The sequence below is a fragment of the Symphalangus syndactylus genome, chromosome 17 (assembly GCF_028878055.3).
Source record: "Symphalangus syndactylus isolate Jambi chromosome 17, NHGRI_mSymSyn1-v2.1_pri, whole genome shotgun sequence".
In the NCBI taxonomy this organism is placed as follows: Eukaryota; Metazoa; Chordata; class Mammalia; order Primates; family Hylobatidae; genus Symphalangus; species Symphalangus syndactylus.
In genome coordinates this window covers 81371045-81388839 of record NC_072439.2, presented here as the reverse complement: position 1 = coordinate 81388839, position 17795 = coordinate 81371045, and the positions used below count along the sequence as shown (strand labels likewise).

Here is a 17795-nt window from a genome sequence, read left to right as displayed (position 1 = left end):
GAGTGGAAATTTTGGTCAGAGAGTGAAACATTTAACTTGAAATTCCAGAGGTAGAGCTTACTGTACAAGTTTACCAGCATTCCACAGTTCTGCTGCTAACTTTGTGATCCTGAGCAAGTTACTAAGTCTCTGGGCCTCTGTTTCTTTCTTTCTTTTTTTCAGTTTTCTAAAATTTTATCACTTTATATTAAGTCACAAAACAGACTTCACAAGAATTATTATGTACCACCTAACAGAATTAGCGAGTGTAAATCATTCAGTAGCAAGTCAAAATTATTTTGAAGCTAATCATTGAGTTTATGCCTTATCTGGCTCTCTGGCCTTTCTTCATTCTCTTCCTCCTGCTCTCCCCCTCTTCTTTGTTAGTAACTTAAACAGAGACTATATTAGGAAGGATAAGGTGAGAAATTAGAGAAACTTCAAATCAGCATTGACCATTGAGAAGATCCAAAATCGTGCACAAACTATTAGAACTAAAGTAAAAGTTGAACAGCATTGCTAAATATAAAATCAACATTTATTAATTAACAATATTTCCAAATACCATCAATAACCAGTTAATGTGTAAAAAATAAAGGATGGCAGTAATGGTAAAAAAAAAAAAAAAATTATAGGGTACTAAAAAAAATCTAACAAAACATGAGTTCCTTTATAAAAAATTACAAAAGTTATCGAATGACAAAAAGGAAATGTGAAAAAAGAGGTATGCTATGTTAAATACTTAATAAATATTTATGAAGCACCTACTATATGCTAGGCACTGTTAAGTGCTAAGAACACAGCAGTGGACAAAACCAAAGAAAGTGAGCTTACACAAGGATGTGGATTATAGGTTAATCTATAAATTTAATGTGATTGTCATCAAAATCCCAATAGGATTTTTTAAGCTAGATGAACTAATTCCACAATTCTGGCTAGAAATACCCAGGAAAATTCTGGAAAAAAAAATAAATATGGCTTCAACCACAGCATCAGAAAAGAAAAATAAAGAAAAATAAATAAACATGGAAAAAGAGCTTGCACTAAAAGATATCAAGGCTTGCCATACCAATGCAGAGACAGACAAATAAGATCAACAGAACACAACTGAGAGAGCGAAGAGAGACCCAAATGTGAACAGCAAGTTAAAATATAAAAAGGGTAGCACAGTGCCTCTCAGCTGTAATCCCAGCACTTTGGGAGGCTGAGACCAGTGGACTGCTTAGGCTCAGGAGCACAAGACGGAGCACCATGGTCACCTGGGAAACATGGCAAAACACCATCTCTACAAAAAATACAGAAATTAGCCAGATGTGGTGACACATGCCTGTGGGCTCAGCTACTTGGGGGGCTGAGGTGGGAGGATCGCTTGAGCCCAGGAAGTTGCGGCTGCAATGAGCCGTGGTGGCGCCACTGCACTCCAGCCTGGGTGACAGAGTGAGACCATGTCTCAAAAAACAAACAAAATGTGTGTGTGTGTGTGTGTGTGTGTATAAAGGGTGATACTGCCAGGCACGGTGGCTCATGCCTGTAATCCCAGCACTTTGGGAGGCCAAAGGGAGTGGGTCATCAGGTCAAGAGATCGAGACCATCCTGGCCAACATGGTGAAACCCTGTCTCTACTAAAAATACAAAAATTAGCCGGGCATGGTGGCGCACACCTGTAGTCCCAGCTACTCAGGAGGCTGAGGCAGGAGAATCGCTTGAACCCGGGAGACCGAGGTTGCAGTGAGCCAAGATCGCGCCACTGTACTCCAGCATGGTGGCAGAGAGAGACTCTGTCTTAAAAAATAAATAAATAAAAATAAAAGGGTGATACTATAAATCACTGGGAAAGGTTGTACTACTCTATGAATAGTGAAACAACTGGTTATCAGTATGAAAAAATAGATTCCCATTCTTCATACAAATACAAAAATAAGTTATAGATGGATTAAAGACCTAAAATGTTAAAACAGTCATGTTCACACACACTTAAATAAAAATTTAAAAACTACTGTAAGAAATGTGATATAGTTTGGCAGTGTCCCCACTCAAATCTCATCTGGAATTATAACTCTCACAATTCCCCCATGTCATGGGAGGAACCCAGTGGGAGGTGACTGAATTATGAGGGCGGGTCTTTCCTGCACTGTTCTCATGATAGTGAACGCGTCTCGTGAGATCTGATGGTTTTAAAAATGGGAATTTCCCTGCACAAGCTCTCTCTTTGCCTGCCACCATCCATGTAAGATGTGACTTGCTCCTTTTTGCCTTCTACCATGATTGTGATACCTCCCCAGCCACATGGAACTGTAAGTCTGTTAAGCCTCTTTCTTTTGTAAATTGCCCAGTGTTAAGTACGTCTTTATCAGCAACTGAAAACAGACAAGTACAAAATGTCTCTATGACCTTGAGGTAGGAAACAATTTCTTAGACAAGACACAAAAAGCACAACTCATAAGACAAAAAGTTTAATAAATCTAACTAATTCAAAACTTAACAACTTCTATTCTACAAAATAATTCATAAACAAAGTAAAATGACAAGCCACAGACTCAAAGGAAATTTAGTAAGGCACAGACTCAAAAGAAATCTAGTATGTAACAAACAAAGGTTTGGTATCCAGAATGTAAAAATAACTCATCACACTTATAAGAAAAAGATAAATCCATAAAGAAATAGGCCAAAAATATAAATAGGCAAATCCAACAAGAAAAAAAAAAACAGAATAGAAAGTACAAAGAGACGTGCCAAATATTTAGATGCCACTTCATAATCCTTAGATTGGCAAAAACAGAACTCTCACCAAGGGTTGGTGAGGGTGTGGGAAAGCAAGAAATCATAATTATTGCAGATCGGAGTGTAAATAGGTACAATCACTCTGGGGAGAGACTTGACACTATCTAGTAAAAACAAAGATAAGCATAACATGAGCCTGCACTACCACTTCTAGATCTATTTCCTGAAGAAATCTGGCACATGTACCCCCAGGAGAAGTGTATAAAAATGTTAATTGCTGCATTCTTTACAGCAGCAAAAAATAGAAACAATCTAAATGTTCATCAATAAGAGAAGAAAATAAATTACAAGGTACTCATAAGATGAAAAACCAAACTGTTGAAATGAATTAAATACATCCAGATGTATCTCGACATGGACAGATTCCAAAAGAAATGAAACATTTGGATGCTGTGGGGAAAAACTCTTCACGGAATTATAGGTAGGCATATGATAGCATTTATCTACATCTTTAAAACATATAAAGTTATACTATATATTGTTCTTGAATATGCATTTGTTAATAAAATATAATGGCATGCATGACACAGAAGAAGTTCAAATCAGTGGTTACTTCTGGTGAGGGAGAGGGACAAAAGGAACTTGAATTTTTAAGGAAGCTCTATTTCTTTTTTTTTTTTTTTTTTTTTTTTTTTTGAGAAGGAGTCTCGCTCTTTCACCCAGGCTGGAGTGCAGTGGCGCGATCTCGGCTCACTGCAGGCTCCACCCCCCGGGGTTCACGCCATTCTCCTGCCTCAGCCTCCCGCGTAGCTGGGACTACAGGCGCCCGCCACCTCGCCCGGCTAATTTTTTGTATTTTTAATAGAGACGGGGTTTCACCGTGTTAGCCAAGATGGTCTCGATCTCCTGACCTCGTGATCCGTCCGCCTCGGCCTCCCAAAGTGCTGGGATTACAGGCGTGAGCCACCGCGCCCGGTCCTCTATTTCTTATACTACAAAACAAAACAAAGCAAAACAAATCTGAAGCAGGAACATTCAAAATTTTTTTTTTTTTCTGATTTTTGGATCCATGGGTGTCTCTGTACTTTTCTGTATTTTTAAATCTAGTTTTGTTTTTTTTTTCCAATTAGTCAACCTATGTATTCTTAAAAACACCAATCAGAAGTTTAGAGGAAGAAAAATAAAACTGGTTACAATAAGGTTTGGGAGATTCTCTGGATTTTGCAAGCAGTGCTGTTACTTTTTTCTCATCATCAAAGGGAATCGGAAGTTATGTGGGCATGGTCAAATCTCCACGTGAGAAAGCACACTGAGACAACGTTACAGGAAAGACATCAAGGCCAGTTCTCTGAAAGTGCGGCTCTCACCTCTCGCACATGTCTTTTCAGGTGCATGTATACACTCTGTCCAGTTTTTCGAAAATGTCTTTCAACATGTTCCCTTCCAAAGGCCAAAAATGTATTCATGCATACATAGAGTCCACCTTCAGAATTCTAGAAGAAAGAGAAAAAGTACATTAGCCAAGGACACCTAGCCAAGTAGTCAGATATAGAAAGAGAGAAAGGGAAGGAAGGCAAATGCTGAAGACAAGGCCTGGCAAAGGGTCATCGAGGCTCCTGCTGTGAAACCCTACCTTGTTTTAACCTGAGTGACTCTCTCCTAGCAGAGAGAGAGCCGGACAGACTCCATTTCAGTTTCTTCACTTGCAGCCCCCTTTCACCCCCCTCCCTTAAGGCATAACTAGTGTAAACTGACTCAATGCACGTCCAGGAATGCACCTACTGATAAGATATTGAGGCAAGCTGCACCGCCAGCTCCTGAGGACGTGCTCGGTGGATGGCACCCAAAACCCCTGCATTTATCTCTTTGTGATAGTTTAAGCCCCTGCACCTGGAACTGTTTATTTTTTGTAACTGCATTTGTAACCAATTAATTTTTTAACTTTTTGCCAGTTCTGCTTCTGTAAAAATTGCTTCAGCTAAAATCCCCCCTCCCCTATTTAGACCACAGTATAGAAACAAAACTAGCCCCTTCCTCAGGGCCGAGAGAATTTTGAGCGTTAGCTGCCTCTCGGTCGCCAGCTAATAAAGGACTCTTTAATTTGTCTCAAAGTGTGGCGTTTCTCTGTAACTCGCATGGTCACAACACTGTAGTCATCATCAATGACCATTCGGCAGCTCCACAGACACCCACAGCGGTGGCTTCACCCCAGCCCTGGCTCCAAATGCTCCTATGGACAGCTGAGCAATCTTTTCCCAAATGCTGGCTATGTTCACAGTGAGGTGAGATCCTCAAAGGCTCTAGGAAATAAACATGCTTGTCTGACAATAGAGCAAAGGAAGAGAAAGATAGAAGAAAGTTGGCAAAATTTTCACTGTAATATTTTATCATCGTTCTTCCTCATTCATTGGTGAGGAATGCAAAGTTTTAGGTCCTTTTAGCAGGAAGGGGTTCTTCAAAGATATTATTCCCTTCCTTTGGTAACACATGATATTTGATAGTATTCATGAATAAACTATAACAATGTAGTGCCGGGCACGGTGACTCACGCCTGTAATCCCAGCACTTTGGGAGGCCGAGGCAGGCAGATCACGAGGTCAAGAGTTCAAGAACAGCCTGGCCAACATGGTGAAACCCCTGGCCAACATGGTGAAACCCTGTCTCTACTAACAATACAAAAATTTTCTGGGCGTGGTGGCGCATGCCTGTAATCCCAGCTACTCGGGAGGCTGAGGCAGGAGAATCGCTTGAACCTGGGAGGTAGAGGTTGCAGTGAGCCGAGATAGCGCCACTGCGCTCCAGCCTGGGTGACAAAGCAAGACTCTGCCTCAGAAAAAAAAAAAAAAAGTAATAAATAAATACAGGTTGAATACCTCTAATCCGAAAGTCTGAAATGTTTCAATGAGCATTTTTGTTAAATTATCATGTTGCTGTTCAAAAAGTTTCAGATTTTGGAGCATTTTGGATTTCCGATTTTCAGATTAGGGATGCTGAACTAGTATATATAATGCAAATATTCCAAGATCCAAAAAAATTAAAAATCTGAAACACATCTAGTACCAAGCATTTCAGATAAGGGATACTCAATCTGTGCTAACAATAAGTACATAATAAAGGATGAAATCTTATAATGCATGTTATTGCATGTCTGATATGCTTCATGTATATTGTTCTCTTTCTCTTTCTCTCTCTCTCTTTCTTTCTTTTTGTTGTTGTTGTTGTTGTTGTTGTTGTTGTTGTTTTCAACAGCGTCTCACTCTGTTCCCCAGGCTGGAGTGAATGGCAGGATCCTGGCTCACTGCAGCCTCAACCTCCTGGGCTCAAGACCCTCCCACCTCAGCTTCCCATGTAGCTGGGACTATAGGCACGTGCCACCATACCCAGCTAATTTTTGCATTTCTTGTAGAGATAGGGTTTTGCCATGTTGCCTAGGCTGGTCTCAAACTCTTGGGCTCAAGCAATCCGCCCACTTCAGCCTCCTAAACTGTTGGGATTACAGGTGTGAGCCACCATGCCCATCTTATGGATATGTACATTATTTCTAATGCTAACCACTGCAAGTTGCTTATTGTTATTTCTACTTTACAGTATCAAAAAAAAAAAAAAAAAAACTAAGGATAGGTCACTTACCCAAGTTCACACAGCATGGAAGCGTTAGAGTTGAATCTATTTCTCCTTTTATCCCTCTATGCCACATTTCAAAGCACATAATATTATTTAGTTAAAGACATACTGCTACAATGAACAGTCAAGGATATGTTTGAATTTTAGATACTTGATTTTCTATCTTAATTTCATCTCTTGTTTTCTCTCACTCTGCTTAACATGTTTTTCTGTAAATTTAGGCTACAAAATTAGCCATCCTTTCCTCAAAGGAAGTGGATTTTCTTAAGCTATGGTTAGCCTCACCTGTCCAAATAATAAAAATAATAATAATAAAATAATGTAAAACTAACTTTTGAACGCCTGTCAAAATTGCCAATAAATACCTTACAAAATTCCTTACTGTGCATTTCAGTAGAGCACAAAGTACAATATCAAAACAAACATTGATGTTTATTACAAATGTATTTAAAAATTGTTTAAAATTCCAATAATTTTGTTTAAAATTTGTTTAAATTCCAATAAAAATTATTTAAAATTTGTTTGTTTAAAATTTATTTGTTTAAAATTTGTTTAAATTCCAATAAAATTTTTAAAATTCCAAAAAATTATTTAAAATTCCAATAATTGTTTAAAACTCCGATAAAGATTGTTAACTTAAACAATTTTCTAATAATCAAATTCTCTAACATTGTATCTAGAATTTCTAAGTGAGGTTATAAACAGTTGTCTCACAATGTGAACACTTAACAGCATTAACTCAAGTATGTGCCTTCTGCTGTAGCATATACATTGCAATAAGCAAACTAAATAAATAAATAAATAAAAGGTATAAAGATCACAAAGAAAGAAGTAAAATGGTCTCTATTTCCTAATGGCAATACAGTCCATATGGAAAATTCTAAGGAATCTACACAAACTAGTGAAAATAACAACTAGTAAGAGCAATAAGTGAATTTAGCAAGATCACAGGATACACGTTAATAGACCAGAGTCAACTGCAATTTTAGATATTAGCAACAAACACTTGCAAATGAAATTTTAAAGCTTGACTTCAAAACAGCATCCAACCCCGGCATTTTGGAAGGCCGAGGCAGGCAGAGTGTTTGAGCCCAGGAGTTCAAGACCAGTCTGGGCAACATGGAGAAACCCTGTCTCTACAAAAAAATAATAATAATACAAAAATTAGCCAGCCTCTTGTCCCAGCTACTTAGGAGGCTGAGGTGGGAGGGTCACTTTAGCCCAGGGAGGTCAAGGTTGCATGACCATGATTGTGCCATCTAGCCTGGGTGACAGAAAGAGACCCTGTCTCAAAAAAAAAAAAAAATAGCATCCAAAAAAGCTTATAATATAGCTTGTGCTTGTGGATAACTTTTCTACCTTTACATGCAATCATTTAAATAAAATTAGAAAAGTCCTTCAACTGGAGACAACACATTACATGCATTTAATCAACAGATTAGGTAAGTATTTTCAAGAGTTTTCTAAATAAACATGTTCTTTGGATAGATAGACCTCTTAAGAAAAACATACTGCATCACTATAATAGTCAATTATTCATTAAATCCATTGTGATTTTTTAAAAAAGTTCCATTCTCTTCCAATAAAATGTAATTCAGTCAATGAATTCGAACCAGAAGATTTACTGGGGAAAATATGGGATTTGTAATAGAGGTCATGCACTGTCACCAGCTAGCTCTCTGGCCTAAGGCAGGCTGCCATATAGGGCTCTGAGCTCGTGTTCTCCTCTACAAACATGGCCGTAGCAATAATTCCCACCACAAAGAGTTGCATGAAATTTAAAGGGGGTGAAATATATCAAAGTGCTTTCTGTGCTATATGGCAATACATAAATGTTGTTTATTATACATTATGAGCTAATTATTATTATCTCATTATCTGAATCATTTTATAATTGGGGAAAACAAGCAGGAGGAAGAATAAGTGAGTCTGACAGCCACATAGGCTGGGAGTAACAAATATTAATCTGTCAGAAAAAAACACTAGGCAACTAGTAGAAGAACCAAGAAATTAGCAATCAGAAGAACAAAAATGTTCAAGGACAGTATTTTTCTAAAGAAAAATGTAGAAATACTCTATAATCCAAGAGCTTATAGTTTCTTAAGTAATCATAGTCTTTGCTAATTTCATTGTCAAGAGTTTTTTACTTATTAGGGAATCTGATGGAATTATTTTACTTTACCATTACTTTACTTTACTTTATTTTATTTTATTTTATTTTATTTTATCTTATCTTATCTTATCTTATCTTATTTTATTTTATTTTATTTTATTTTATTTTATTTTATTTTATCATTGAGTTTTGTTCTTGTTGCCCAGGCTGGAATGCAATGGCGCAAAGCAACCTCCACCTCCCGGGTTCAAGCGATTCTTCTGCCTCAGCCTCCCAAGTATCTGGGATTCCAGGCATGCGCCACCACACCTGGCTAATGTTGTATTTTCAGTAGAGACGGGGTTTCTCCATGTTAGCCAGGCTGTTCTGCAACTCCTGACCTTGTTATCCACCCACCTCGGCCTCCCAAAGTGCTGGGATTACAGCGTGAGCCACTGTACCCGGCCAGAAATTTAACATACCAGACATGAATTCTCAATTTCTGAAGCCGCTTGATAATGTCACAAAGTCCATAATCAAAGAGAAAAATTATTTGACACTCAGAGAGGAATGGCCACATAAGGAAGAATTTCATTATAACATCAACAGGTGGCTGGGCACAGTGGCTCACGCCTGTAATTCCAGCACTTTGGGAGGCCGAGGCGGGTGGATCATTTGAGGTCAGGAGTTAGAGACCAGCCTGACCAACATGGTAAAATCCAGTCTCTACTAAAAATAAAAAACTTAGCTAGGCGTAGTAGCAGGTGCCTGTAATCCAGCTACTCGGGAGGCTGAGGCAGGAGAATTGCTTGAACCCAGGAGGCAGAGATTGCAGTAAGCCGAGATCACGCCACTGCACGCCAGCCTGGGCAATAGAGCGAGGAAAAAAAAATCAACAGGCATCTTCCACTGGACACCAAGGCTGGCCACAGAGGTAGTGTGTGCCCCTCTATGTGGCCAATGCTGACAGGGAGGCACTGCCCAATGCACTTACCAGTAGTTCTAAAAATTCAGGGAACATTAAGACAGAAAACCCTTTCAAACCTGTCACATATAGAACAAACAAACACCCCAGTTTAATGATCCATGCTTTCTTCTCTCTTGCCCTATTAATATCTAAATATTGGTCCTATCATACACTGTCTTTCACATACAGAGTCAGCACCCGATGGCCTCTGCTCCCAACAGCTTCTTTCAATCCTCATAAAAAGTCTATGTGGATAACTGTCTCCCAATTTCCTTGTGACCGAAGCACAGAGAATGGTATACAGCCCACAATCAAGCTAAGCTTCTTGAATCATAGAGTTTCAAACCCTCAACCTCATCCTCTCATTAACCAGCCATCTTCTCACTAAGATCACCACCCAGGAAAGCATGTGTAAAGTGCGTGCCTCCATGTGGACAAAAGGGCAGCCAAGAAATCAGGCAGGTGCAAGATGACAGTGAAATGCAACTGGAAGAATCAAAGGACAGCATATCAGCCCATTCTCACACTGCTATAATGAAACACCGGAGACTGGGTAATTTATAAAGGAAAGAGGTTTAACTGACTCACAGTTCTGCATGGCTGGGAAAGTCTCAGGAAACAAAATCATGGCGGAAGGCGAAAGGAAAGAAAGGCACTTTGTTCACAGGGCGGCTGGAAGGAGAAGTGCTGAGCAAAGGGGGAAAAGCTCCTTATAAAACCATCAGATCTCATGACAACTCACTCACTATCACGAGAACAGGATGGGGGTTACCAACCCCATGATTCAATTATCTCCCACCAGGTCCCTCCTACGACATGTGGGGATTATGGGAACTACAATTCAAGACAAGATTTGGGTGGGGACACAGCCAAACCATATCAGGCAGAATACAAAATAAAACTTTTTTTAAAGTAATGGTGGTAGAGTGCTCTATTAAATTAAAATAGATTACAGGCCGGGCACAGTGGCTCAAGCCTGTAATCCCAGCACTTTGGGAGGCCAAGATGGGCAGATCACTTGAGGCCAGGAGTTCCAGACCAGCCTGGATAACATGGTGAAACCTCACTGCTACTAAAAACACAAAAATTAGCCAGGTGTGGCAGCACACACCTCTAGTCCCAGCTACTCAGGAGGCTGAGGCAGGAGAATTGCTTGAACCCGGAAGGCAGGGGTTGCAGTGAGCTGAGATCATGCCACTGTACTCCAGCCTGGGCAACAGAGTGAGACTCTGTCTCAAAATAATAATAATAATAATAATAATAACAATAAAATAGGTTACAGAAAAAACTCATATAGCATTGGGTAAATTTTTTAAAAAAATTAATGGTAGCATAAGAATGGAGGCCCCAGAAATATATTCATTCTAAGATAACTGTTTAATATATGTCAAATCACAGGAAATACAAAAATGCGGAAAAGAATCACCAATAAAAGTTACTAGGAAAATTAACATCAGTATAGAAGAAAATTAATCTAGATCTACAACTAATATGAAACATGGTAATAAGGTCCAAATAAATCCAAGAAATAAGCAATTACAAAACTAAAAAGAGCAGAATCATATATTCAGCCCATTTTTAAAGGGGAAAATAATTTCTGGCCAACAAAATTAGAGATATCATCAGAGATGATGTAGTTTAGTCTAAAAATGTAAACACTAGTGAACATGCTTTGCACCACAAAATGTAATGAAACAAATAAAAAGCAAGAGAATGGGGAAAGAGATAAAGCACATGAATAAAAGCATGTATCCAAACTATATAAAAACTGATGAATCACAAGATGTCAACATTCAAGTTCAACTTAATAATTTTTTTTTTTTTTTGAGATGGAGTCTTGCTCTGTTGCCTAGGGTGGAGTACAGTGGCATGATCTCTGCTCACTGCAAGCTCCGCCTCCCAGGTTCACGCCATTCTCCTGCCTCAGCCTCCTGAGTAGCTGGGACTACAGGCGCCCACCACCATGCCTGTCTAATTTTTTGTATTTTTAGTAGAGACGGGGTTTCACCGTGTTAGCCAGGATGGTCTCAATCTCCTGACCTCGTGATCCGCCCGCCTTGGCCTCCCAAAGTGCTGAGAAATAAATTTTTAAAGACCATTTAGTTTCCAATGTGAGAAAATATTAAAATCAAACCATCACATCCTCGCAATCTCCTTAAGTAAGCATATTAAAACAATCTCAAGGCACAGGTACATGCCTCATAAACCAGCAAAAACTATTAAAATTGGACAGCCTGAAGCCACAGAGAAAACCCGTATATCCTCTCCTACAATAGAAATCGGTTCAGCCTTTCTAGAGAGCAAAAAAATGGTAACCGTTTGACACAGTATTTCCCCTTTGGGTACAGGCCCAAAAGAAGAAGGAAAAAAAAAAAAACTAATTGGTACAAAAATATTCACACATGCACTATCTGTAATAAAATAATGTAGCAACGGCCCCAAATAGAGGAGTTAAGAAATTGTGGCATATAAGCATAAGAAAATACTGCAACATTATTTAAAAAGACAAATTTATGAATTGTGTGTAATGAGTCTTGCTTGGTCTAGAGTGGTGCTTCTCCAACTATTGTCATGATGGATGAGGTTGTTTTTGTTTTTGTTTCATGTTGTTTTCATTTGTTAAGGAAAGATACATGGTCCCACTGCACATGACTAGTTCAAAGCTCCAGCCAGATATGGTCTTACTCACCACACACCTCAAGTTCCACAAAACCCAAACCGGTCTATGCCCTGGGCAAACAGATCCACTGGTCACACACTTGGCTGTGGCTGCAATGTCAAGTTGCTATATAAATCTCAAAACAGGCCAGGCGCAGTGGCTCACGCCTGCAATCCCAACACTTTGGGAGGCTGAGGCGGGCGAATCACCTGAGGTCAGGAGTTCAAGACCAGCCTGGCCAACATGGAGAAACCCCACCTCTACTAAAAATACAAAATTAGCCGGGCGCAGTGGCACATGCCTGCAATCCCAGCTACTCAGGAAGGCTGAGGCAGTAGAATCGCTTGAACCCAGGAGGCTGAGGTTGCAGTGAGCCAAGATCGCACCATTGCACTCCAGCCTGGGCAACAAGAGTGAAACTCCGTCTCAAGAAAAAAAAGAAAGAAAGAAATCTCGAAACACTACTCCTAGTGTACTCATCCCTCAGCCCAGTCAGCTGACACACTTTAGGTAACACTTGTCTAGGGCAAGGTGAACTCAGCCCAAGTCTAAGAGTGTCTCACCCGCCAGGAAAGCATTATCTAAAAGACTTTCAGGACACGAGGTCAGGCCTGCAGACTTCACAGCAGCCTCATTAATGCCTCCTCACTGCAGGCGCTTCGCAGACGCCACACTCTGCCAGTCTCTGCCCAGGAACTACTCCCACATCTCCCTGCTCAGCCCTTGTTCTGACAGTCCTTGACCCTAAATCTGCTTTCGTTTCACAATCAGTGTCATGCTCATTGAAATCTATCACTGTGAGGAACCCAGGCTTCCTTCAGTTTGCCGCCAGTACCTTTAGAAGCTGACATACACATTTGCTCCTTGAAGGCAGGAAAATTGTATCATTTATTGCTGAATCCTAATAATGGTACCTGGTACAGGGCAGGGGGCAGGAAAACTGAGTCATATGCACCACTGAATCCCAAAAACAGTACCTGCTACAGGGCAGGATTGAACAAACTTTTGTAGGATGAATGGCAGTTTTTGTCTCCACTATTTGTTATTGGGTCTCTCTCTCTCTCAAACTATTCCTCAGTGCCCTTCTGATCTGAATTTAAAATGCTTCATAATACAGCTTCCACTTAAAGCCTCTGGCATGACTAAACAATGGGAATTCTCCAAATAAAACTCATGGCCACGCATAGAAAAACAGCCTGAGGCACCAGCAGAAATTCTAGCTTTTCAGGTTTGTTTGACTGAAGTCACTTTTAGCAGCCTGGACACTTGAACCCCACTTCCCCAGCTCTCCCACCTGCTGTAACCAAGCCAGTCTCACATGGTTCTTCAGGAAAGTGGCGGCCTTCTCTGCACCCCAGTACCACCTTGGATCCTACCTGCCTCCTGTGCTCAGAGGACACCCAGCCCAGCATGACCAATGTGCAGTTCTGTGCACAATCTTAAGCTAAATAGGATTCTAATGATCATTTTTATGATGCACTAACCAGAAACTTGACCAAGATGCAAGACTTTGACATCCAAAATCACAAGAAAGTCAAGAAATACTTCACAGGGCTCTATAATGATTTCCCTTGACAACTTCTCCCACCCTACAATCAAACGGTAAGAAAAGAGCAGCATTGGCTGGGCGCGGAGGCTCATATCTGTAATCCCAGCACTTTGGGAGGTAGGTCAGGAGATCAAGTCCACCCTGGCCAACATGGTGAAACCCCGTCTCGACTAAAATACAAAAAATTAGCCGGGCATGGTGGTACACACCTGTAGTCCCAGCTGCTCAGTAGGCTGATGCAGGGGAATTGCTTGAACCCGGGAGGCAGAGATTGCAGTGAGCCGAGATCGTGCCTTTGCACTCCAGCCTGGCAACAGAGCAAGATACCGTCTCAAAAAAAAGAAAAAAGAAAGAAAGAAAAAAGAAAAAGAAAGAAGCAGCATTAGAAGCCCCATGTATTGTTAAAATCCTGTCTTCAATGCATTTCAATATACATACAGTATATACTTAGCCATTCATTTACTACTTCATATTGTATCCCTCTATGTACTATTCAGAAGTAACATCAAAGACAAAGTCACTGATTTTATATTGCCTGCCATTTAAAAGAATGTTAAAACGGTGGCAAATATAAAGGTCAAGATTGAAACATGTTTCAGGGTAGCAAGTGAATAGTCATTTTAAATAAAAATACACCACACTGTCAATCGGTAGGTGTTCAGAGAACTTTGTTTACGATGATGTTTTCTTGGCAACCAGCCTTCCCACTGGAAGACAGGAAGGGAGCATGAGCTTATGTGAGCAACGCGCTCAGGAAACACAGTCGCTGCGTAACACTTGTTTTTATAACTACAGAACAGTGTCTCCTGTGGAAAACAAGCGGTCATTGCTGCAAAGAGAAACATGATGTAGGTAGATGGAGTCACAACAAATCCACGCCAGGACAAATCACATACTAACACCGCAGGAAGACTCTGACTCACACACCCTTGGAAAAGGAAGGCCAAGAAGACCAGAACACGATATTTTCTAGAACATCGACTCAAAAAAGAGCGGACAGGAAAAAAAATTAACCAAATGAGCTGCTTGTAATTATAAAAAGAAGTAACCCAAATGCCCAAGAACAGATTAGCTTAATAATTTATGGTACCTCCATGAAATGTAACACTCTTGAGCTATTTAAAATTGACTTGTGGATGAGTATTTACTGACAGAAAAGTATGTACATGGGCAAAGAAAGCAGGTAACAAAATACTGTGTATGATGTTATAATACACACGACATGCACACTCTTCCTGGCGTATGTTGTTATCTCAGCATGAGGAGACAATGTGGGAATTTTTTTTCTTCCCATTTTCTTCTGGCATTTTTTAATTTCTCTTCAGAAACATAGATTCATTTTTTAATTAAAATATAAATAAAAGTGTTTTAACTGAATGTATTTAGATATGCTCCCTCTTCTCAAACCTGGCTTCCCAACCACACAGCTTAATGGGAGCTGTATATTCCCACTACTCAAAGTAAAGCGTGGTGGCAATAACTTGAGATTTTTATTTTTTATCTTTGAGAGAGTCTCACTCTGTCGCCCAGGCTGAAATGCAGTGGAGCGATCTGGGCTCACTTCAACTTCTGCCTCCCAGGTTCAAGGGTTTCTCCTGCCTCAGCCTCGCAGGTAGCTGGGATTACTGGTGCCCACTACCATACCTGGCTAATTTTTGTATTTTTAGTACAGACAGGGTTTCGCCATGTTGTCCAGGCTGGTCTTGAACTCCTGATCTCAAGTGATCCACCCACCTTGGCCTCCGAAAGTGCTGGGATTGGCCGGGCACAGTGGCTCACACCTGTAATCCCAGCACTTTGTGAGGCCGAGACAGGCAGATCACCTGAGGTCAGGAGTTCGAGACCAGCCTGGCCAGCATGGTGAAACCTCGTCTCTACTAAAAATACAAAAATTAGCCGGGCATGGTGGCACACACCTGTAATCCCCGCTACTCGGGAGGCTGAGGCAGAAGAATCGCTGGAACCCAGGAGGCAGAGGTTTCAGTGAGCCGAGATTGCGCCACTGCACTCCAGCCTAGGTGACAGAGCGAGAATCTGTCTCAAAAAAAATAAAAAAATAAAAAAATTGCTGGATTACAGGCATGAGCCACTGCGCCCAACCAATAATTTGAGATTAATAAGAGAATATCTTGAGATTTGTAGCTAAGGAAATTCAAGTAAAATAGAGGTGATAAGGAGTGTAACCTCAGGGAGGCAAATGAGACTATGATTACAACTGGGAAAAATGAAACTAATCGGGAACACTGTACTCTAGTTGGCTCCCACTCACGTTTACAAAAGGGGATGGTCAATGTGGAGAATGGAAAAGAAGCCATAAGAGTGAGGCCATGATGTCTTCTCTAGAGGCAAAAGAAGGCCATGAGGGTGAGGGGCAGAAGGAATGTGTTCAGTCCCTCAATGCAAGACATCAGAGACCCACCAAGGGTGGTGCCCTAATGACATTTACGTCCTAGTAAAGAGAGACAGGCAACAAGCAAGAAAGAGACATCGAAGATAATTTCCAGCAGTGATAAGAGGAGCCTGAGGATTGGGGTCTTTATACAGATGGGGGACAGGGTTGTCTCTGGGAGGCTGAGCAGTCAGGCAAGCAAAGAAGGAAGAGTACCCTCTCCAGATGCAAAAGCATGTGCAAAGGTCCCAACTCCAGAAAAAGCTTGGCTACTGCTTTGAAGGACAGAAAGCCAGCAGGGTGCTGGAGGAGCATGAGAAAAAGGTGGCGACAGTAGAGGAGATGGCTGCAAAGGTCAGCTCAAGGAAGCCTCGCATGCCAGGGGACAGCTGGGTACACACTGGACAGAAGCAAAGCCACTGGGGGCTTCTAAAGTGAGAAGTGCCATGATCTCATCTACATTTTTCAAAGATCACTCTGGCTACTACAGAAGAATTATGGGGGGGGGGGGTCAAGAAAATATACAGTTGAGAGGCTACTGTATAGTCTAGACCCACATTGTCTATTATGGTAGCCACTAGCCACATGTGAATATTTAAATTTAAATTAAGTTAAATTAAAAATTCAGTTCCTCTACCACACTGGCCACATTTCAAGTGCTCAACAGCCAAAGATGGCTAGTGGCTACCCTACTGGACGGCTCAGACACAGAACAATTCCATCATTTCAGAAAGTTCTTTTAGACAGCCTTTGTCTAAACAAGGCCAGATGGTGGCTTAGCCTGGGGAAGATGGCAGGAGGAAGAGGGAAGGTGGCTGACAGCAGAGACAGGAAAACGGGCAGTGTCAGGATATTATTTTATTTTATTTATTTAATTTTTTTTTTTTGAGACGGCGTCTTGCTCTTTTGCCCAGGCTAGAGTCCAGTGGTGCAAGCTCAGCTCACCGCACCTCTGCCTCTCGAGTTCAAGAGATTCTCGTGCCTCAGCTTCCGAAGTAGCTGGGACCACAGGTGTGTGCCACCACACCGACTAATTTTTGTATTTTTAGTAGAGATGGAGTTTCACCATGTTGGCTAGGCTGGTCTCAAACTCCTGACCTCAGGTGATCTGCCCGCCTTGGCCTCCCAAAGTGCTGGGATTAGAGGCGTGAGCCACTGCGCCCAGCCAGGATATAATTTTAGGATAGAGTGCACTAGCCTAGGAGATGGATTAGATGTAGAGGCATGTGCAAAAGGGTGGAAGTAAGGACAATTCCTAATGGTTCTGATTCATTACTGAGTCCATAAGAGCACCCTCCTGTCTCTGCCCAACTTCTGCTTTCACCAAACAACCACCTACTTATTAATTCAACCTCTCAGGTACTTCCATGTCTGAATGAAAGACATGAGTGTTCCAATAACCAGAGCACAGATCTCCAGTATATTCTCACTTCTAGAGCAAACCAGACAAGAATTTTAAAATGCAAAAGTTAAGCACCCATAAATAAGAAGCAAATGAGCAAATAAATCACCCATAGATAAGAAGCAAGTGAACAATAAGAAAGTAAAACAAGATTCAAGATCAAGGGCAGCAAGCATGCAACACACAGAAGGGGGAAATATAATGGAGAAAAAGCACTATCAGAAGATAGGGCTGGGCGCAGTGGTTTATGCCTGTAATCTCAGCACTTTGGGAGGCCAAGGCAGGAGAACTGCTTAAGCCCAGGAAGTCAAGGTTGCAGTGAGCCAAGATCACACCACTGCACTCTAGCCTGGACAACAGAGTGAGACCTTGTCTCAAAAAACAAACAGAGAAAGAAAGAAAACAGGCTGGAT

General features: G+C 41.0%; 1 protein-coding gene across 7 annotated transcripts in view; it reads right to left on the bottom strand.

Moving 5' to 3' along the window:
* The window catches only part of USP13 (ubiquitin specific peptidase 13), a 162411-nt gene that overhangs the window by 102198 nt on the left and 42418 nt on the right, over positions 1 to 17795 (bottom strand). For 5 of the 7 annotated variants that reach the window (XM_063621757.1, XM_063621758.1, XM_063621756.1 and 2 more), the window contains exon 2: positions 4068 to 4193. The exons of the other annotated variants lie outside the window; for them this stretch is intronic. In XM_063621757.1, coding sequence (XP_063477827.1) covers positions 4068 to 4166 — 99 coding nt within the window. In that variant the 5' untranslated portion in view covers positions 4167 to 4193. The remainder of the gene's footprint in view (positions 1 to 4067; positions 4194 to 17795) is intronic. 7 annotated transcript variants of the gene reach the window in all.